This window comes from Erinaceus europaeus, chromosome 6 (genome assembly GCF_950295315.1).
Source record: "Erinaceus europaeus chromosome 6, mEriEur2.1, whole genome shotgun sequence".
In the NCBI taxonomy this organism is placed as follows: domain Eukaryota; kingdom Metazoa; phylum Chordata; class Mammalia; order Eulipotyphla; family Erinaceidae; genus Erinaceus; species Erinaceus europaeus.
Window position 1 is genome coordinate 26,964,506 of NC_080167.1, and position 22,228 is coordinate 26,986,733.

Genomic DNA, 22,228 nt, shown 5'->3' on the forward strand with positions numbered 1-22,228 from the left:
CTGTCTCCCCCTCTCAGTTTCTGTCTTTCTCTATCCAATAATAATAAAAAAAAAAAAAGATTGAAAAAAGATTAAAGAGACCTTAAAAAAACAAAACTCTTTCCCTCAGTGGTTTGGATAATGGAGCCTGGAGCCACCATGCTATTTCAGTAACTACAGGTAGGGAGTTCTGCCTCTGAAGTGTGGATGCTGATGTGAATCATGCCAGGGCTTGAGGATACAGTGTAATAAAACCTTCTGTTCCAGGGCCTGTGAAGCACTTACAGGTGTGTTTTCTTTGAACAGTTTTTAGCTACAACACAGATTCCCGTCAGACGTGTGCCAACAACAGACACCAGTGCTCTGTACATGCCGAATGCAGGGATTACAGCACGGGCTTCTGCTGCAGCTGTGTGGCAGGCTACACAGGGAATGGTCGACAATGTGTGGCAGAAGGTACTTTGTTTTTTGTGCTCAATTGGGTGTGAATTTTTGTTTTGAAACATTGTCTTAAGATAGATCCTTAAAAAGGTATGTAGCCTTTTCAGCAGGGCAGTGATACCCAACCTCTTCTTCCCCATCTTTTCTCAGACTTCTCTAATGGGTGCCACTGGGGAATGCTTGATATTCTGATAAGGCAATGTCTTCTTTCCTGTGCTGTTTCTCCAGCCCTGAAATGACAGTCATTGGAAGCCCATTCTTACAACAGCTGCTAATAATGTGTAAAAATATCCAGCTGATATGACTGGTTTTTGTCAGTTTCTTTCAACCCTGTTATTTGACATGGTTCAAAGACCAAATTGTCCTGATGGTTGTTAAGCCCTAGCAGTGCTACCATGGGCTACTGTAGATCCACATTTGTAGTGTGTGGAAGTCTGTTCCCGTCACTCTCCTCATTGGCTCTTCCTTTCCTCATATGTCCCTGAAATCACAGCATAGTGATGGCAGAACATAAATGGTGATGGCCTAGCTATATAGCACAGTTCATTCTAGAGTGCCAAACCAACTATGAGGCTACCTCTAAAATGGTGTTGGCTGTGGGCAGACATCCATTTTGAGTTCTACTCCACAAGAAGGCCAATGAGTCACCTACTTTGTTCTCAAATGGGCGGAAGAATCATCCTGAACAGGCCTAGAAGTCTGTATAACAATTCACAATGATGCTTTGGGTGTCTGAAGCCATAAACTAGAGTTCAAATAAAAAACCCTAACTACAGAACATTTGTCCCTTCACATGCCAATCCACCTCACTTCTCCAAGGTCATTTTCTTGTGTCTTTAATTAGGAATCTCAACTTTTGACTAAGCAAAATTTGACTAAGAACAGCTCCCTTGGAGATATTCTTTGTTTTTCAAATCCTCCTGCCTCAGCCATTGTGAAGTCATTGTTTTAATTCACTAAGAAAAAGAAAGAAAAAAAAAAAAACTTTGTGTCACACTTGATAAAGCAAATTTTGTAAATGCACCCTCTAGTAGTGAAAGAAATGTTGCATGCTTTTCATATTATTTTAGGAGCATGTTTTTAAACTATTAATCTGTGGTTTATATTTCTTTACAATTCCTACCACACCAGGCATGGTGTACTTTTTCCTCTTTGTTTTAGACTTGGCTTATTATACTCTCCCACCCTGGGAAGAGCTTCCAAAGTCTAAAACTGAAAACTTGTTCTCTGGGGAGCAAGCTTATTGGCTCACTCCATGCCAAATAACAGAGCTGGAGAAACTAAGCAGTTGTATTTGGCAGCGTACCCCATGTGACAGACTTTTCAGCTACACATTTTGACATTTCATACACACCCAGTAATAAATAAACCTGTGGTTTAAATACTTGTAGGATTCTTGCTAGTTTTGAAGCATTTTTCTGCCTCCAAGTTTGGTGGGAAATAATTTGGTTTCTTTAATTTAGTTTTCCTGCTTGTCTCTGTAATTGTCCCTGGGATGCATTAAAAAAAAAAAAAAAGATATACACAGCCAATAATTATTTCAATCCAACATAAAACTCAAACAGTGAAAAGTACCCTTTATTTTACCTCTTACCTTTTCCTTCATTAAAAAAAAAAAGAAGGAAAGAAATAAAAGAAACAAAAAAAGAAAATTAACATACTCTTAAGGAATGCACTTCAGGTGGGCTGGCAGGTGGCACAGTGGATAAAGCATTAGACTCTTAAGCATGAAGTCTTGAGTTTGATCCCTGGCAGCACATGTACCAGAGTGATGTCTGGTTCTTTTTCCTGTTACCTTTCTTTAAAAAAATTTTTTTTTATCTGTATATATATTTTGGATAGAAACAGCCAGAAATCGAGAAGAGGAGATAGAGAGGGAGAGAGACAGAGAGACACCTGCAGCCCTGCTTCACCACTTGTGAAGTTTTTCCACTGCAGGTGGGGACCAGGGGCATGAACCTAGGTCCTTGCGCACGGTAACATGTGCGCTCAACCAGGTGTGCCGCCACCACCTGGCCCCTCCTCTTACCTTTCTAATAAATAAATCTTAAAAAAAAAATGCACTTCAATGACAATAACAACTACAAGAAAGGCAACAAAATGGGAAAATAGCCTCTAGTACAGTCACGGAGCCCCAGCAATAACTGTGGAGGCAAAAAAAAAAAAAAAAAGCACTTCAGTGTTTCTTAGTGTACTCACTCATTTGTGCATCATTCTAATTTTAGAATTTTTCAGAATACTTTTATCACTCTAGAAAGATGCTCTATATGCACTAGCAGTCACTGTCAGTTTTCCTCTAGTTCCCTGTGTGCTAGCAACTAGTTCACTTTCTGATAATTTGGGTTTTTCTATTGTGAACATTTGGTATAAATGTAATTATACAATATGTGACTTTTTTTTTTTTAAAGATTTTAAAAATTTATTCCCTTTTGTTGCCCTTGTTTTATTGTTGTATTTATTATTGTTGTTATTGATGTGGTTGTTGTTGGATAGGACAAAGAGAAATGGAGAGAGGAGGGGAAGACAGAGAGGGGAAAGATAGACACCTGCAGACCTGCTTCACCACCTGTAAAGAGGGTCCCCTACAGGTGGGGAGCTGGGGGCTGGAACCTGCATCCTTATGCCGGTCCTTGCGCTTACCCGGCTGTGCTACCGCCCGACTCCCCATATGTGACATTTTGTGTTTATCTTCTTTCACATAGCATAATGTCTTTAAGGTTTATCCCCATTTTAGCATGTAACAAATGCAACAGTACTTCATTCCTTTCTCCTAGATAAGTAATATTAATTGCATGGATAAAAACCACATTTTGCTTTTCTCATTCATCACTTGATGGGCATTTGGGTGCTGTCCCACTTTGGACTATTATTAATGTTACTAACACCTGTGGAAGGGCCAGGTGGTAGCATAGCGGGTTAAGTGCACATGGCGCAAAGCGCACTGACCGGCGTCAGGATTCCAGTTCGAGCCCCTGGCTCCTCATCTCCAGGGGGTTCACTTCACAGGCGGTGAAGCAGGTCTGCAGATATCTTTCTCTGTCCCTCTATCTTCCCCATCTCTCTCGATTTCTCTCTGTCTATCCAACAACTACAGCAATAACATTAACAACGACGATAAACAACAAGGGCAATAAAAAGGGAAAACATAGCCTTCGGGAGCAGTGGATTCGTAGTGTTGGCACCAAGCCCCAACAATAACCCTGGAGGAAAAAAAAAAAAAAGAAAGGAAACCTGTGCACATGTTTTCTATTCCCTTGAGTATATATCTGAGAGTTGAAATTGCTTGGCTGTATGGTAACCATCAGGTTTCTTATTTGAACACAAAAGTAAGTTTCTTAGAACTCATCTTTTCCCTAGTTAAATACTAGACATATGCAAGATAGGGAATACATAGTCTGAACAATCAAATATCACGTTGTGTTTACCACATCGACATTTTTGTGTGTTCCTTTTCATATATTTTTCTTATACATATATACTACCATTATTATTAATGTAATTAAAATATTCATTATCGAAATAAAATTCTTTCTGTGGTGGCAGGAATCAAATTCAGCTCCTCCTGTGAGTGAGGCATGTGTTACACCACTAAGCTACCTCCTTATTCTAATTTTTATTTTATTACATTTATTTATTTATTATTATTGTTTTATTGCCACCAGGGCTATGGCTGGGCCTCAGTGCCTATACAACAGACCCACCAGTCTTGGCAGTTGTATTTTTCTTTTTTTAAAAAAAAATTATTTTGGGTGGGGGAGATAGCATAATGGTTATGCAAACGGACTTTCATGCCTGAGGCTCCTAAGTCCCAGGTTCCATCCCCCCGCACCACCATAAACCAGAGCCGAGCAGTGCTCTGGTGTTTCTCTGTGTGTGTCTCTGCATCTCTCTCAAAAATAAAATTAATTAAAAAAATTTTTAAAAATTATTTTGATAAGAAAGAGAGAAATTGAGAGATGGAAGAGAGACAGGGGGAGAGAGATAGCTGCAGCACTGTTAGTGAAGTCTCTCCCTCCCCAACTAGTGGGAACCAGGTGCTTGAACCTGGGTCCTAGTACATGGTGTCGTGTACACTCAACTAAGTGTGCCACCACCTGGCTCCTTTATTTGATTTTTTTTATGTGAAAGAGAAAGTAAGAGAGAGGCACCAAAGCATTGCTCCGTTGTTCATGGAATTTGTGTCTTTGTAGCCATCACATACCGTGGTACAGGTTGAACAGCGGGACTCTGTGCTTTATTTATTTATTTATTTATTTATTTATTTATTTATTTATATGGACTTATGCTTATATGACATGCTTGATCTTCCATTTCCTATTAGTGTAATTTTTTATAATGGAAAAATATTTGTTAAATACAATATTTGAAAGTTTATGGAGAAAGTTTTTTTTTTTTTTAAGTTTAACGTAGTCTCTTGTCTAAGCAGGACAATCAACAATAGACATACTCCAGTGCATACTTGGCTTGGCATTGGTGGACATGTTTGATTCTCTTCCTACTTGGGTTGGATGAAGTACAGACTGGCAGACTTTTTTTTTTTTTCGTTTTTAAATATTTTGTTTAATGTTGGATAGAACAGAGAGAAATTGAGAGAGGAGGGGAAAGCAGAAAGGGAGAGAGAAAGATAGACACCTGCAGACCTGCTTCACCGCCTGTGAAACGACCCCCCTGCAGTTGGGGATCTGGGGGCTCAAACCGGGATCCTTACATCAGCCCTTGCGCTTTGTGCTACGTGCACTTAACCCGCTGTGCTACCACCAGACTCCCCAGAGTGGCAGTCTTATGTTTGATAGGACTCCACTTAAGCCAAAGATGCTTACTTTCATGTATTATCTATGGGCTGGGCAACCAGATGTTCCAGATTCTTGGGACCATTCACTTTAGGCCTACTTGACCTAGTGAAATTATTAATTCTGTTGTTATTTGACTTTGTTGATAGGATTTAGGACCCATCATTTCTTTTCCTGAATTTATTTATTTACTTATTTATCTCTCGTGTTCCTCCGTCACACAGTGCCTCCTGTTAAAGTCACTCACACTTTGTTAATTGGCAGTCAGAGTGATAGGCAGCACATTGGGATTTCAAGGTTCATAGACACTGTGCAGGTACTGTCTTTCTAGGAAGAACACTGACTGTCACTTAGCCCAAGTCCTCTACCCTAGATCTGTTTTCTGTCTTTGTGTTATAGGTGAAGGCCATTTTTTTCTTTTTAATTTTTTTTATTATCTTTACTTATTTATTTATTGGATAGAGACAGCCAGAAATTGGGGGGGAAGGGGGGTGGTAGAGAAGGGAGAGAGACCCCTGCCACACTGCTTCACCATTTGCAAAGCTTTGCACTTGTAGGTGGGGACCGGGGGTTCAAACCTGGGTACTTCTACATTGTAACATGTGCGCTCAACCAGGTGTGCACCTGGCTCCAGTGAAGGCCATTCTTTTTAAAAAATCTCTTTATTGGGGGATTAATGTTTTACATTCCACAGTAAATACAATAGTTTGTACATGCATAACATTTCTCAGTTTTCCACATAACAGTGCAACCCGCACTAGGTCCTTTTGGACCTGTTCTCTTCCCCCCCCCCCCCCCCCCCGAGTCTTTTTACTTTGGTGAAATACTCCAATTCCAGTTCAGGTTCTACTTGTGTTTTCTCTTCTGATCTTGTTTTTCAACTTCTGCCTGAGAGTGAGATCATCCTATATTCATCTTTCTCTTGCTGACTTATTTCACTTAACATGATTTCTTCAAGTTTCATCCAAGATGGGTTGAAAACGGTGAAGTCACTGTTTTTAATAGCTGAGTCGTATTACATTGTGTATATATCCCACAACTTTCTCAGCCACTCATCTGTTGTTGGTCATCTGGGTTGCTTCCAGGTTTTGGCTATTACAAATTGTGCTAAGAACATAGGTATACACAAATCTTTTTGGATGTGTGTGTTGGGTTCCTTAGTATATATCTCCAGGAGAAGAAAAGGCCATTCTTTACTTTAAAAGCTGGCTTCTTTCTTTGTTTCTCATTCAGGTTCCCCCCAGCGAGTTAATGGCAAGGTGAAAGGAAGGATCTTTGTGGGAAACAGCCAGTTCCCCATCTCCTTTGAAAACACCGACCTCCATTCTTATGTGGTGATGAACCACGGGCGCTCCTACACAGCCATCAGCACCATCCCCGAGACTGTGGGGTACTCTCTGCTTCCCCTGGCCCCCATTGGAGGCATCATTGGCTGGATGTTTGCAGTGGAGCAGGATGGCTTTAAAAATGGCTTCAGCATCACAGGTAACTTATATTAAACATTAAGATGAATAGAACACATTGGATGAAGGTGGTTATACCCTGGTGGCTCTGTTTTCCAGCACAACCCATCTGAACTGCTGGTTTGTGACTAAGAAGTAACTTCTCTCTGTGTGTGACCGAAAGCATGTCCCAGCTCTGTCCTCAGCATCATCAACCCCATTTCTACCAACCTGCTGAGGAGGTGGGGTGCCACTCATCCTTCGCAACCTGGCACTGACAGACTATCCTTGCTTTCCAGGGGGCGAGTTCACCCGGCAGGCTGAGGTGACTTTCGTGGGGCATCCGGGCAAGCTGGTCGTTAAGCAGAAGTTCAGTGGCATCGATGAGCATGGACACCTGACCATTGACACGGAGCTGGAGGGCCGAGTGCCCCAGATCTCCTTTGGCTCCACCGTGCACATTGAGCCCTACACGGAGCTCTATCACTACTCCCGAGGGGGTGAGTTGACTGCGGGCGCCCTGGAGCCGTCTCTGAGCTGGCGGGGGCCATCTCCTGGACTGCACAGTGGGAAATACAGAGTGTCACTTTATCAAAGTCAGCTGTCCCCCTCATCAGAATCATAGCATACACTCTGTAGAAAATTTAGTGCAAAAAAGAAAATAGACGCGACTTGTCATAAAACTAGGATATAGTTATTAAATTTGAATGCACTTCCTTTCAACTTTTGCATACACAAATATACATACATATATACACATATATGTATATATGTATATATATATATATATATATATGATGTTACAACACAAATATCTTGACACTATATAGTTTTTAAAAAAATTTTATTTATTTATTTCCTTATTTGTTGCCCTTGTTTTACTGTTGTCATTATTCATGTCGTCGTCATTGTTGGATAGGACAGAGAGAAATGGAGAGAGGAGGGGAAGACAGAGGGGGGGAGAGAAAGGTAGACACCTGCAGACTTGCTTTACCACCTGTGAAGTGACTCTCCTACAGGTGGGGAGCTGGGGACTCAAACCAGGATCCTCATGCCGGTCCCTGCGCTTTGTGCCACGTGCACTTAACCCACCGCACTACCGCCCGACTCCCGACACACTATATAGTTTTAAAATACTGTGCTTTTATTAAAAAGTCCCAAGGATGTTATGCATTGTAAATACAAGTCCTAAGAATGTAACTCATGGCATGGGCATTAGTAATAGAAAACAACTCTAAATAATTTCAAGCTTCCAGAAGAGTCTAAAATACTGTTTTTTTCGTTTGTTTTGTTTTGTTCCACCCTCTGCTCAGCTCTAGTTTATGGTGGTGTGAGGGACTGAACCTGGGACCTCAGAGTCTCAGATACAGAGTCTGTTTGTGCTATCCATTGTGCTATCTACCCCCATCCCTACCAAGGTTTTTATTTATCCAACCTCACCCAGTTGACAGTAAAATAGAGTAGTTTGTACATATGTAACATTTCTCAGTTTTCCATATAACAGTTCAGCCCTTTCTGGGTCCTCCTATGCCACCATGTTACAGGACCTGAACCCTTTCCCCCTACCCCAGAGTCTTTTACTTTGGTGCAATACACCAAGTCCAGTACAAATCATTAATATTTTAAGCTCTATTTGACAAGTTGTTCAAATGCTTTCAGACTAGTCGATTCTGTTGGGGCTACTAAACTTGAAGTGTTCTATTTTATAACTAAGCTTGTTTCTATTCTTCCCTTCCCACAGTGAATTAAAGTGACCATCATCATCAATCTTGATCACATTTATTTATTATTTATTTTAATTCTTTTCTTAAGACTCAATTCCTAGAAGTACTTTCTGGAGTCAAACAACAGGAACTTCTACAAAAGCTTTTTTAGAACACTGCCACTCAGAAAGGTTGTACTGGTCACCTAGGCCTTGATGGGGCTGGCTGTGTTGGAGGAGGTGCCCAGTGGGGGTGGGGTGGACTTAACTGCAGGACCCGGATTTACCGCCAGCCTGCAGCCAGATGGCGTTTTTGGCAGCTCAGCACGTGGAAGCTGGATAAGAAGCAGCTTACACTAATCTTTTATTTGTCCTCTGGTTTTTTATTATGAACTCCAGAGAGCACACACATATAAAGAGCCTTTTATACTTTGTTTTTTAATAGGAAGTCGAGAGCTTCGTTGTAACAGTGAAAACAAAAGCAGGCTCTGGACTGAGTGAGGGAGATTGACTTTTCTTTCCTTGTTGGGTCTCATCATAGCACTTAGGTAATTTTTTTTTTCCTTTCAGAAACTGGCTACTGAATGTCTTATTCGTTAATATCATAGGTACACTAGATCTAGCTCAGTCTGTGTCACTTACATACATTGTTTATTGAATCCTAAGTGTGATCACTTAGATAAAGGAGTTAGTACCAAGCTAGTCATGTAGCAAATGCTCCACAAAGAATAGTTTCACTATTTTATTTAATTTATTTTTTTAAAAGTTTATTTATTTTCCCTTTTGTTGCCCTTGTGTCTTTTTATTGTTGTAGTTATTATTGCTGTTGTTATTGATGTCGTCGTTATTGTATAGGACAGAGAGAAATGGAGAGAGGGGGAGAGAAAGATAGACACTTGCAGACCTGCTTCACCACCTGTGAAGCAACTCCCCTGCAGGTGGGAAGCTGGGGGCTCGAACCAGGATCCTTAGGCTGGTCCTTGTGTTTTCGCGCCATGTGCGCTTAACCCGCTGTGCTACTGCCAGACTCCCTTTATTTATTTTTTTTTTACTTGCTGCCAGGATCATTGCTAGGTCTTGGTGCCTGCAAGACAAGTCCACTGCTCCTGGTAACCACTCCACCTCCCACCCCCCTCTTTTTTTTTTTTTTTTTTTTGATGGAGACAGAGAAATTGAGAATGAAAGGGGGAGGGATAAAAGGAGTGAGAGAGACAGCTGCTACCACTACTGGTGGAGCTTCCTTTCTACATGTAGATGGGGACTGGAGCTTGAACCCCGATCCTTGAACATAGTAACATGTGCACCACTACCCAACATCCGTTTCTTTGAGTATCCATCGTCCTTTCTTCTTAAATGAATGATTTAACAAGAGTTTGTTTTTTTTTTCTCACAAAATTATAGAGTTTCTCACAAAATTATAGAGTTTCCGGGGTATGATTTCATATTATACATGGTAAATATAAGTCAACAAAGTTCTGTGTCCTCCACCCCCCAACCCCCGCCCACAAGGTTCTCATAAAAGTCCAAGAGAAACTTGTTTTTTTTAACGTTCATTTGTTTTAGTCATTTATATTCCACATTTGAGCAAAGCTTAGGGTTCTTTTCTTTCACTTCTACATATTTCACTTAGTTTATCATCATCTCCAGTTCCACCAATTTTGTTCCAAATGATACACACTCTCTCATCTTTCTTGACTACCAAGCAGTGTCCTACTGAATATATACATCCTATAGCTTCTGTCAGGCGGTGTTTGGGTTGCTTCCATATATATATATTTTTTTTCCTCCAGGGTTATTGCTGGGCTCGGTGCCTGCACCATGAATCCACCGCTCCTGGAGGCCATTTTTCCCCCTTTTTGTTGCCCTAGTTGTTGCAGCCTGGTTGCGGTTATTATTGCCATTGTTGACGTTGCTTTTGTTGTTGGATAGGACAGAGAGAAATGGAGAGAGGAGGGGAAGACAGAGAGACAGGGGAGAGAAAGATAGACACCTGCAGACCTGCTTCACCACCCGTGAAGCGACTCCCCTGCAGGTGGGCAGCCGGGGCCTCGAACGGGATCCTTACGCCGGTCCCTGCACTTTGCGCCACGTGCGCTTAACCCACTGCGCCACCGCCCGACTCCCTGCTTCCATATTTTAACTACTATAATAGAGAAGCTGTGAATATAAGGATGCATATATCCTTTTGACTTAGTGCTTACATGTCCTCACAAAGGGTACTTATTTATTTATTTATTATTATTATTTTTAAATATTTTATTTATTTATTCCCTTTTGTTGCCCTTGTTATATTGTTGTAGTTATTATTGGTGTCATTGTTTTTGGATAGGACAGAGAGAAATAGAGAGAGGAGGGGGAAGACAGAGAGGGGGAGAGAAAGACAGACACCTGAAGGTGGGGAGCCTGGAGCTCGAACTGGGATCCTTACTCTGGTCCTTGCGCTTTGCGCCATGTGCGCTTAATATTTATTATCATTTTTTAATTTTTTGAGACCAGAGAACTGCTCAGCTGTGACTTATGATAGTGCTGGGGATTGAATCTGGGACTTTAGAGCCTCAGGCATGAGAGTCTTCTGCAGAACCATTATGCTGTCTCTCCAGCCCATTTATTTATTTATGTATTGCCTCCAGATTTATTGCTGGCAGGTGCCTGCACCACAAATCTACTGATCTTGGAGGCTATTTTTTCCCCCTTTTGTTGCCCTTGTTTTAACATTGTTGTGGTTGTTATTATTGTTGTTAGTGATGTTGTTGTTGTTGGATAGGACAGAGAGGAGGAGGGGAAGACAGAGAGGGGGAGAGAAAGATACACAGCTGCAGACCTGCTTCACTGCCTGTGAAGCACCCTGCAGGTGGGGAGCTGGAGGCTCAAACCCAGATCCTTACGCTGGTCCTTGCACTTTGCCATGTGTGCTTAACCTGCTGCGCTACCACCCGGCCCCCTATTTATTTATTTTTTAAGTATTTTTAAAGTATTTTTAAGTATTAAGTATTGGCCTGCTCTATTCTGGGAACTTTCTTTTTTTCTTTAATATTTATTTATTCCCTTTTGTTGCCTTATTTTATTGTTGTAGTCGCTGTTGGATAGGACAGAGAGAAATGGAGAGAGGAGTAGAAGACAGAGGGAAAGAGAAAGATAGACACCTGCAGACCTGCTTCACCACCTGTGAAGCCACTCCCCTGCAGGTGGGGAGCCGGGGGCTGGAAGTAGGATCCTTATGCCGGTCCTTGCACTTTACGCCACCTGCGCTTAACCTGCTGCGTTACCTAGCCCAACTCCCCGAACTTCCCATTTATCTCATCCTTATTCCATCCCAAATTGTAAACGGAACTGAAGCTAAAGAAGTTGATGATCTACCTATGATCACATAATGTGTGAATTGTGGGATGAGATGTGAAAATAGCAGTATTTCCATAGTAAGTAGTGTGTGCTCTTTCCACCGGACCTCAATCTCTGGGTTGGCTGTGAATAGCTTAGGAATTTATACAGAAGCAGTTAATAAGCAAAAGCAGCAAATAACACCACTACCAATAACACCAAACAACACCGATAATAGTATAGAAAACCGTGCTAGCAGAGTCAACCCCGACACAGAAATAATAGACTTTGGTTTTTAACCTCTTCCATATGGCTTCACCTTGGGTAGCGTTCTGGAGCGTTCTGGACAGAGGTTACTGCTGGTAGTTTGAAAATCCTTAAGTGACTCTTTTATGCCCTTATGGTCTCCATTTTGTCTCCCTTCCTCCTTCCTGATTCCCAGTGATCACGTCCTCTTCCACTCGGGAGTACACTGTGACAGAGCCAGAGAGGGGTGGGACTACCACTTCAGACGTCTACACTTACCAGTGGCGCCAGACCATCACCTTCCAGGAGTGCACCCACGATGACTCCTTGTCAGCCCAGCCCAGCACCCAGCAGCTTTCCGTGGACAGTGTGTTTGTGCTGTATAACCAGGAGGAGAAGATCCTGCGCTACGCCCTGAGCAACTCCATCGGTCCTGTGAGGGGTAAGGGTACAGCTCAGATTGGTTAGCACTGCTTCACCACTTGTGACGCTTACCCCTTGCAGATGGGGACTGGGAACTTGAACCTGGGTCCTTGTGTTTGGTAAAGTGTGTGCTCAATTAGATGCACATCTGTCCAGCCCCCCCTTACTCTCTTTATATATATTTATCTTATTAATGAGAGAAAAGATAGAAACAAAGAGACTGTTAAAGAGGGAGATCATCTGGCATATTCAGTGAAAAGTATCAAACTCAGGACTTCATGCTTGAAAGCTCACTGCCGTACCTACTATGATACAGTGTCTCTCAACAGATGAAAAATGTCTTTTTGTCTGTGGAGATCACCTATTAAGGTAACCTATTGAGTTTCCTTATAGAACAGACCATCCAGTGACTACCACTGGCAGATCATTTAAAACACTGTAATACTCAGTCTTGAAAGGAATGTATACTCAGTGTTTGAGGAAATCTAAATAAAATTTTATGAAAAGCAGGCATAGAGCCCGTAGCAAACTCTGCCCTACAACAGCTTGTTACAAAGCCGGTGCTTTGGCTACATGGAGAGAGACTATGTAGTTTCTGGCTACTGAAGTGCCACGATTCAGAAGGGCCAAATCTTTAAGCTCCAGGGGCTTTTATATTATGGGTACAGGTGTTCAAGTTTTCATCTTTTACAGCTATTTTGGGCTCTCCCTCTACACTCAAGCCATTTCTCCAGAGGATCAAATTTGTTCTTACTTATTTCCTTTTATTTATTTATCAGGCTCAACCTGATGCTGTTGACTGGCTACGGAAGAAGGGCAAACGCTAGAAGAAGAATTTATTAGGTGGAAATAGCCAGAAATTGAGAGAAAGGGGAAGGGAAAGAGACAGAGAGAGAGAGAGAGAGAGAGAGAGAGAGAGAGTCCTGCAGTACTGCTACACCATTCAAAAATCTTTTCCCTTGCAGGTGGGGGCTGGGGTCTTGAATCCTCCAGCCCCTTTCTTTACTTCGTTCCTCAAAGTGGAGCATGACATCTCTTCCTCTCCTTTGATAGCTTGTAGTTTTAGATCTCAGAGGTTGGCACATATTTTTTTTCTTTTTTTTTTCTGCCTCCAGGGTTTTCACTGGGGCTCAGTGTCTGCACTATGAATCCACTGCTCCTGGAGGCCATTTTCTCACTGTTGCCCTTGTTATTGTTACAGCACATATTTTCTTAAAAGGACAAATAATAAATGCTTTAGATTCTGCTAGCTGTACAGTCTCTGTCACAAGACTTATATTCTGCCATTGTAGCCCCTAAGTAACCATACAGCAGAGAATGATGTAGTCAGTATGTGTAGTTAACCCAGTGCACCACCGCCTGGCCCCTAGAGAATGATGGATGTGGCTGGTTTCCAATAAAACTTTATTGGCAAAACCAGGTATAGGTCAGGAAGGAGATAGTTTGCTGTTTCTGCTTCAGGGAACACTCTGCTACAGAACGACAAAGGAGCACTCCGCAGTCTTCTGTCCAGTATCACCTCACTTTCTGTGGAGGGAAGAAAACTGCAAGTATCAGGATACTCACCTGGCTTCAATATCTCTGCTTTTCAGATGGCTCTCCAGATGCCCTTCAGAACCCCTGCTACATCGGAACTCATGGCTGTGACACCAATGCTGCCTGTCGCCCTGGCCCCGGGACCCAGTTCACCTGCGAGTGCTCCATCGGCTTCCGAGGAGATGGAAGAACATGCTATGGTACAGTCATCAGTTTTGATACTTTGAGGAAACTTCAGTGAGGGAGCCAGGTTAGGAGAATGAACTCCTGTAAATTGAGATCTGAGGCAGGCCAGGAAGCACTGGTGATAAATACTGGCGGGCACGGCATGTCTGAGTTGTTTAGCCCATGCTCAGTGTCCCTTCAGTATAGTTAGGGGGACTTGCTCCTTTTGTTTTTTTTTTAAGTTTTTTTATTATTATTATTTCATTTATTTATTTAATCCCTTTTGTTGCCTTTGTTGTTTTATTGTTGTAGTTATTGTTGTTGTCATTGTTGGATAGGACAGAGAAATGCAGAGAGGAGGGGAAGACAGAAAGGGGGACAGAAAGACAGACACCTGCAGACCTGCTTCACCGCCTGTGAAGCGACTCCCCTGCAGGTGGGGAGCCCAGTGCTTGAACTAGGATATTTGAGCTGGTTCTTGCACTTTGCACCACGTGCACTTAACCTGCTGTGCTAATGCCCGACTCCCTCAGGATAGGTTCATTTCAAGAATTCTGGTGACTCTCCAGACAGTTTTCCACATCCCTTTCTTTCATTTGATCTAATGTTCTGATGCTAAGCAGCAAAGTAGAATTTATAAGGCCAGACTCCACTTAACCTTAGCACACAGACTTAAAGAGAAACTGAAGTCAGCATTGTTTATAACAATAGTAATATAACTGTAAGGGTAATGTAACACAGGCACTGTTTATATTATAAGGTGTTTCACAAACATCAACTTCTCTGATTCAAAAGCTCTTAATGAGAGAGCTTCATTTTTTTTTTTTACACCATTTTATGATTAAGATAGAGACAAATTGTGCAACTAAGGAGGGGAGAGAAGGAGAAAGAAAGAGAGACACCTGCTGTACTGTTTCATAGCTCTTGAAGCTTGCCCCCCTGGATGCTCCAATCCAGGTCCTTGCACATGGTAACTTGTGAGCTATTATGGTTGTGCCATCACCTGGTCCCTGTTTCTGTCTTTGAACAATGATTTTTTTTTTAAATATTTATTTTATTTATTTATTCCCTTTTGTTGCCCTTGTTTTATTGTTGTAGTTATTATTGTTGTTGTCGTTGTTGGATAGGACAGAGAGAAATGGAGAGAGGGAGGGGAAGACAGAGAGGAGGAGAGAAAGACAGGCACCTGCAGACCCGCTTCACCGCCTGTGAAGCGACTCCCCTGCAGGTGGGGAGCCGGGGTTCGAACCGGGATCCTTATGCCGGTCCTTGTGCTTTGCGCCACCTGCGCTTAGCCCGCTGTGCTACCGCCTGACTCCCGAACAATGATTTTTTTTTTTGTCTCCAGGGTTATTGCTGGGGCTTGGGTGCCTGCACTACAAACCCACTGCTCCTGGAGGCTATTTTTTCCCTTTTGTTGCCCTTTTTTAAAATCATTGTTGTTATTTTTATTTTTGTTGTCATTGATGTTGGATAGGACAGAGAAATGGAGAGAGGAGGGGAAAGCAGAGAGGGAGAGAGAAAGATAGACACCTGCTGGCCTGCTTCACTGCTTGTGAAGCGATCCCCCCTACAGGTGGGGAGCCGAGGGCTTGAACTGGATCCTTACACTGGTCCTTTCGCTATGCTCTATGTGCGCTTAACCCATTTCGCTACCACCCAGCCCCCTGAACAATGATTTTAACTGTGGAAAACTACACCTAACATAAAAGATATCATCTTCACTATTTTTTTATTTATAAAAAGGAAACACTGACAAAACCATAGGACAAGAGGGGTACAACTCCACACAATCCCCACCATCAGAAATCTGTATCCCATCCTCTCCCTTGATAGCTTTCCTATTCTTTAACCCTCTGGTAGTATTGACCCAAGATCATTGTGATATGCAGAAGGTGGAAGGTCTGGCTTTTGCAGTTGCTTCCCTGCTGAACATGGGCGTTGACAGGTCGATCCATACTCCCAGCCTGCCTCTCTTTCCTTAGTGGGCTAGGGTTCTGGGGAATCGGAGCTCCAGGACACATAGGTGTGGTGGTCTGTCCAGGGAAGTCTGGTTGGCATCATGCTAGCATCTGGAACCTGGTGGTTGAAAAAGAGTTAACATATACAGCCAAACAAGTTGTTGACCTAAAGGACCTAAATGGACCTAAAGGCTGAAGTAGTGCAGATGAAGAGTTGGGGGGCGGTCATCTCCATTTTGAAGATAGATAGTAGGTAGTAGGCATATTTTAGTTATATTCCAAAGGGCCTGTGGCTATACTAGTCTCCCCCCCCCCCCCCCCCCGCCCCCGAAATCTGATAGGCAGGTGGATCCAAGTTATTGTCTGGGGAGATGCTGTCATAGCTGGAAAAAGGACCAGAAAGCTGGATCAGCGAAGAGAGTAGCTCCCAAATATGGGAAAGGTGTATAAATATTGTTGACTGTAATCTTCACTATTTTTTAAAGGTTTATTTGATTTTACTTTAGAGAGAGAGACTACAACACTGCTCAGCTCTGGCTTGAACCTGGGTCCCCAGGACCTCAGTAGTGAAAGCCTACTGAACAATCATTGTGCTATGTTCCTCTTTTTTTTTTTTTTTTTTTATGCCAGAGCACTGTTCAGTGGTGCTGGGGATTGAACCTGGGACCATTGGTGCCTCCGGCATGAGTGTGTTTTTGCATCACCATTATGCTGTCTCCTCAGCCCCAGTGTCATTGTTTTTTAAATGGGAAGTTCAGCAGAAATAAGTGCTATTCCATCCTGATCATATCATATGCAGAAGTCTTTTCATCTAACAAAACTGAAACTCTGTTTCCATCGATCAACAGTTTCCTGTTCTTTTCCTCTCAACCCCTGGCACCCTCCATTCTATTTTTTGTCTATGAATTTGAATTTTCTTTTTTTATTTAAAGTTTTAAAAAAAATTTATTTTCCCTTTTTTATTACTGTTGTCATTGTAAGACAGAGAGAAATGGAGACAGGAGGGGAAAACAGAAGGGGGAGAGAAATACAGACACCTGCAGACCTGCTTCACCACTTGTGAAGGTGGGGAGCCCAGAGCTTGAACAGGGATCCTTTTGCCGGTCCTTGCACTTTGCACCACATGTGCTTAACCCTCTGCGCTACCGCCCAACTCCCAAATTTTTTGGTATTTCACACATGAGAACGTGTTTATTTCATTTAATATAATGGTTTATTTCATTTAATATAATGTTCTCAAGATTAATCTATGTTGTAGTATGTGTCAGAATTTTTTTCCTTTTTAATGCCTAAGGATATTAATTGTATGTCTATACTGCATATTTTATTTATTCATCTACCCATCAGTGGTCACAGATGTTACTCCAGTTTTTTGGCTGTTTTACTGCTATGATGTACAAATAGCTGTTTGTGTCTCTACTGAAGTAGAAGTAAAGGGTCATATGTTGTTGGTTGCTTGGTTTGGTGTGTGAGTGTATGTGTTGTTTTTTGTTTTGGTTTTTTTATTATTAATTTTAATGTTTATTTATTTACTTTTGTTGCCCTTGTTTTATTGTTGTAGTTATTCATTCTTGCTGTCATTGTTGGATGGGACAGAGAGAAATGGAGAGAGGAGGGAAGACAGAGAGGGAGAGAGAAAGATAGACTCTTGTAGACCTGCTTCACCGCCTGTGAAGCGACCCCCCTGCAGTTGGGGATCCGGGGGTTTGAGCCGGGATCCTTACTCCAGTCCTTACACTTTGTGCCACATGCGTTTAACCTGCTGCACTACCGCCCGCTCCCTTATTTTATTTTTTTAAATATTTTATTTTATTTATTTATTCCCTTTTGTTGTCCTTGTTGTTTTATTGTTGTAGTTATTATTGTTGTTGTCGTTGTTGGATAGGACAGAGAGAAATGGAGAGAGGGAAGGGAAGACAGAGAGGAGGAGAGAAAGACAGGCACCTGCAGACCTGCTTCACCGCCTGTGAAGCGACTCCTCTGCAGGTGGGGAGCCGGGGTTCTAACCGGGATCCTTATGCCGGTCCTTGTGCTTTGCGCCACCTGTGCTTAACCCGCTGCGCTACAGCCCGACTCCCTTATTTTATTTTTTTACCAGAGCACTATTCCACTCTTGCGTTTGGTGGTGTGGGGGGATTGAACCTGAGACCTTGGAGCTTCAGCCATGAAGATCTGTTTGCATAATCATTATACGATCTCTCTCACGCAAATAGACTTTTTATTTGTTTGTTTATTTAATATGATAATTCTATTGAAGAACTTTCCTACAAAGCTGCACCATTTACATCCCAGGAGTTGTCAGCACTTGTTTTTACTTTAATCTGTCTGTTTTAGAAAAACCTCTATGAATCTCACCAGAAGGCAGGTGACTATGATTAGTCCCCATTCTGGCAGACAAGCCCTCTGGAATGTGGGTATATTCTCAGTCCGGCAACTTTTTGTTCTGGGTCACTAGAACATGCCGAGTGTTAATACATGGAGACACTAGGCCTTGGATAGGAAATTGCATTAAGCAGATCATTTCATGTGTTCTTTTGACCTGAAAAGTGCTTTCAAAGTGAATGAGAATGAGCCTTTGTAATTCACTGTGTGAAGCATTGATATAATGATAGCCGACATCCAAAACAAAGCTGGTATTGGGTAGACAAAGGAGTGTGATCCACCAGTATCATTTGGAGAAGGTTTCAATTGAGTCACAAAGTGCTGGGGCCTGGCAGAATGGTTTCCACATATTCCTCAGCTGGAGCCTGTAAATAGTTTTTGGCTAATCTCTCACTGAGTAGCACTGAGTATATAAGGCATTTAGCAAATTAATCATGAAACATTTTTCCTCAGAGAGCCTGACCTTCATAAGAGGGATACATTTGGGAAACTTTACAATTGTTGAAAATAAATGAAAAGCAACCACTCTGCAAAAATAAATTTTTTCCCCTTTAGGGGAAATTTGCTGGGGCTAGGTGCCTGCGCTACATACAAATCCACTGCTCCTGGAGGCCATTTTTTCTATTTTTAAAAAATATTTATTTAGTTTTCCTTTTGTTGCCCCCCCTTTTATTGTTGTTGTAGTTATTATTGATGTCATCGTTGTTAGATAGGACAGAGAGAAATGGAGAGAGGAGGCAAAGAAAGTGGGGTAAACCCCCTGATGGTGGGGAGCCATGGCTAGAACCAGGATCCTTACGCTGGTCCTTGAACTTTGCACCACGTGCTCTTAACCTACTGTGCTACCACCTGACTCCCTTTTTTTTTTTTTTTTTAAATTGGGTAGGAGAGAAATTGAGAGAGGAGGGGGAGAAAAAGATAGATACCTGCAATTTGCTTTACCACTTGTGATTTGCGGCCCCCGCTTCCCCACCACAGGTGGGGAGCCTGGGGCTCAAACTTCCTCCCGGCACGTGTCCTTGCACTTCATCCTACTATGTGCGCTTAACCTTTTGTGCTACCACCTAGCCTCCTAACCCAAGAACAATCCAGGATTCTCCAATTAGCTCAGAGAATGGCTGGTGTGAAAGGAGATCTCTTTCCAGAGAAAGAGATTGATAAGATATGAAACAATAAGAACAAGAATTGGGGGAGTTGGGTGGTAGCGCAGCAGGTCAAGCGCAGGTGTCGCCAAGCACAAGGACCGGCGTAAGGATCCCGGTTCAAGCCCCCGGCTCCCCACCTGTAGGGGAGTCGCTTCACAAGTGGTGAAGCAGGTCTGCAGGTGTCTGTCTTTCTCTCCCCCCTCTCTGTCTTCCCCTCCTCTCTCCATTTCTCTCTGTCCTATCCGACAACAACGACATCAATAGCAACAATAATAACTACAATAATAATACAACAAGGGCAACAAAAAGGGAATAAAAAAAGAACAAGAATTGGGACTATTTTAGGAGAGACAGTCATCATTAATTCTTTATGTCCACTAAAGAAAGAATTACAGTAGAAGGAAGACTTAAAATTAGAGATTAAAGAAAAAAAAAAATCCCAGGGATTTTGGAAGTGGCTCAGATGATAAAGCACATGCTTTCTGTGTTTGAGATCCTGGGTTTGACTCTTGGCACCACATCAGAGCACCAAAGACAGAAACAGGTGGACCTCCATAGATGGTGGAATGGGGTTTGATTCCCAGCACCACATTAAAAAAAAAAATCCACCATCGGCAAAATTATTATTCCCACCGGTGTTATCGCTAGGGCTTGGTGCCTGCATGATACATCCACTGCTCCCCCCCCTTGATGGAAAGAGTGAGAAATAGGGAGTAAGGGAGAAAGAGACACACACAGCACTGTTTCACAACTTGTGAAGCTTCCTCCTGCAGAGAGGAAACCGGGGCTTGAACCTGGGTCCTTGGATTTGGTAAAATAATGTACTTTACTAGGTGTGTCATAGTGTGGCCACTGAATCCTAGTCATTAATTGCAGCTGCGTGTCTTGAATATGCCAAGTATTCCTCTGACTTCCGCCCACTTTTTGTAATCCTCAGAAGAACTAGAATTACAAGGCTCATTTATCAATAAGGGAACCGAGGCTGAGGACTTCAGTGACCTGCCCCAGATCACACAGGCTGGTAGCTGAAGGAAATAGAATCTATTACTAGCTATGCCAGTTCCACAGCACACGTGTTTTGCACTGTGTATACGACTGTAGTTCCGTCACATACAGCTCTGTCTTCTAATTCTTTGCCAGTCTTAGGAGTTAATGGCTTTCTGTGTAGTCCACAGTGTTGATAACATTCAGATATTCAAACGGTTCATTGTTAATTGTAGCTATAATTGGAGAAAGGCAGTATTTTGCACAGTAGCATACTTAAATGTGCTCTGAAGTTTAAAAATTATTCAGAGTTGGGACATGCTTGTCTGGATAGCTTTCTAACATGTATTTGCCAATCATTGTTGGTTGGGTCCCAAACTCCCAAATACATGAGAGATGGGGAAGCATGTCTCTATTTGAAAGAAGAGTCTTGGGGGAGTGGGAGTCATTCTATTAGTTTTGTGCTGGGAAACATCTGATTTGGAGCCAGGGATGTGGCTCAATTGTAGAATGTGTGTCTTGCCATTATGAGGTCCTGGACTCTGACCCTGCCACTACCCACAATGAGAAAGTGGTGTCCTAGTGTCTCTCTCTCTCTCTCAATAAATGATTATACTAAACAAATCTAATTTAATAATACTTCTGAGATATAAAAATTTTTTTTTAAAATTGATCTGTTCTGGGAGCCAGAGAGATAGATAGATCATTGGGCCCTGGTACCTTATGGGAGATACTGGGATACTATCTGGATGGATAAAGCACTGGCCTGTGAGTGGTGAAAGCACATGTGTAAAATGCCCAAGTTCCAATAATAATAATATTAAATTAATAAAATAAATTAGCAATACAATATAGTTTGTAAATAAAGTATAACAAAATAAAATTCCAGGGTGGAAGATAGTCATCCATTCATAAAGCCCTGGATTTGAGCCCTAGCACCACATGGAAGCTCTATTGGGCGATAAAGTAGTGCTGTGGTATCTCTGTTTCTTTCCCCACTTCTCTTTCTCTCGCAAAAATAAAGAATCAAGAAATGGGCTGGGGAGACTGCTGAGTGTTATCGTGCATACCTGAGGCCCTGGGTTTGCTCCTTGGAACCTCTTAAAGAAAAATTGATCTAGTCACTGACAAAAATGCTGCTTTATTTAGTGATGTGTGGAGAGGTTTTCAAAATATGCATTAAAATAAAACACACCAACTTTTGCTGTAGACATTGACGAATGTTCAGAACAACCCTCAGTCTGTGGGAGCCATGCAATCTGCAATAACCACCCTGGAACCTTCCGCTGCGAATGTGTGGAAGGCTATCAGTTTTCAGAGGCAGGAACGTGTGTTGGTAAGTCCTGAAGGTAACATTTTTGTATTAATTAATGTCATGCTGTTTGCTAGAGCCCATATAAGGCTGGTAGCTCAGTGGGTAGAGTGCCATATAGTCTGGGGTCAATTCCTGAAACCACTTGGGAGCACTGTGGACAGTGCCAAGTGAACTCCAGAAGTGGTGTAGTGAGTCCTTTCATGTCTCTCTTCCTCCTTACTGCTCTTTCTTAAACCTTAGAATAAAAATTGGGCCAGGGGACTGGGCAGTAGTGCAGCGGGTTAAGCGCACATGGTGCACACAGCACAGGGACCTGCATAAGGATCCCGATTTGAGCCCCCGGCTCCCCACCTGTGGGAGGTGAAGCAGGTCTGCAGGTGTCTGTCTTTCTTCTCCACC

The 22,228-nt window shown here is 42.4% G+C and overlaps 1 protein-coding gene across 1 annotated transcript in view; it reads left to right on the forward strand.

The window, feature by feature from the left end:
- NID1 (nidogen 1) overlaps positions 1-22,228 on the forward strand; it is a 104,606-nt gene that overhangs the window by 38,165 nt on the left and 44,213 nt on the right. The window contains exons 5-10 of the mRNA XM_007522927.3: positions 286-435; positions 6,444-6,695; positions 6,952-7,152; positions 12,115-12,360; positions 13,934-14,077; positions 21,725-21,850. Coding sequence (XP_007522989.1) covers positions 286-435; positions 6,444-6,695; positions 6,952-7,152; positions 12,115-12,360; positions 13,934-14,077; positions 21,725-21,850 — 1,119 coding nt within the window. The remainder of the gene's footprint in view (positions 1-285; positions 436-6,443; positions 6,696-6,951; positions 7,153-12,114; positions 12,361-13,933; positions 14,078-21,724; positions 21,851-22,228) is intronic.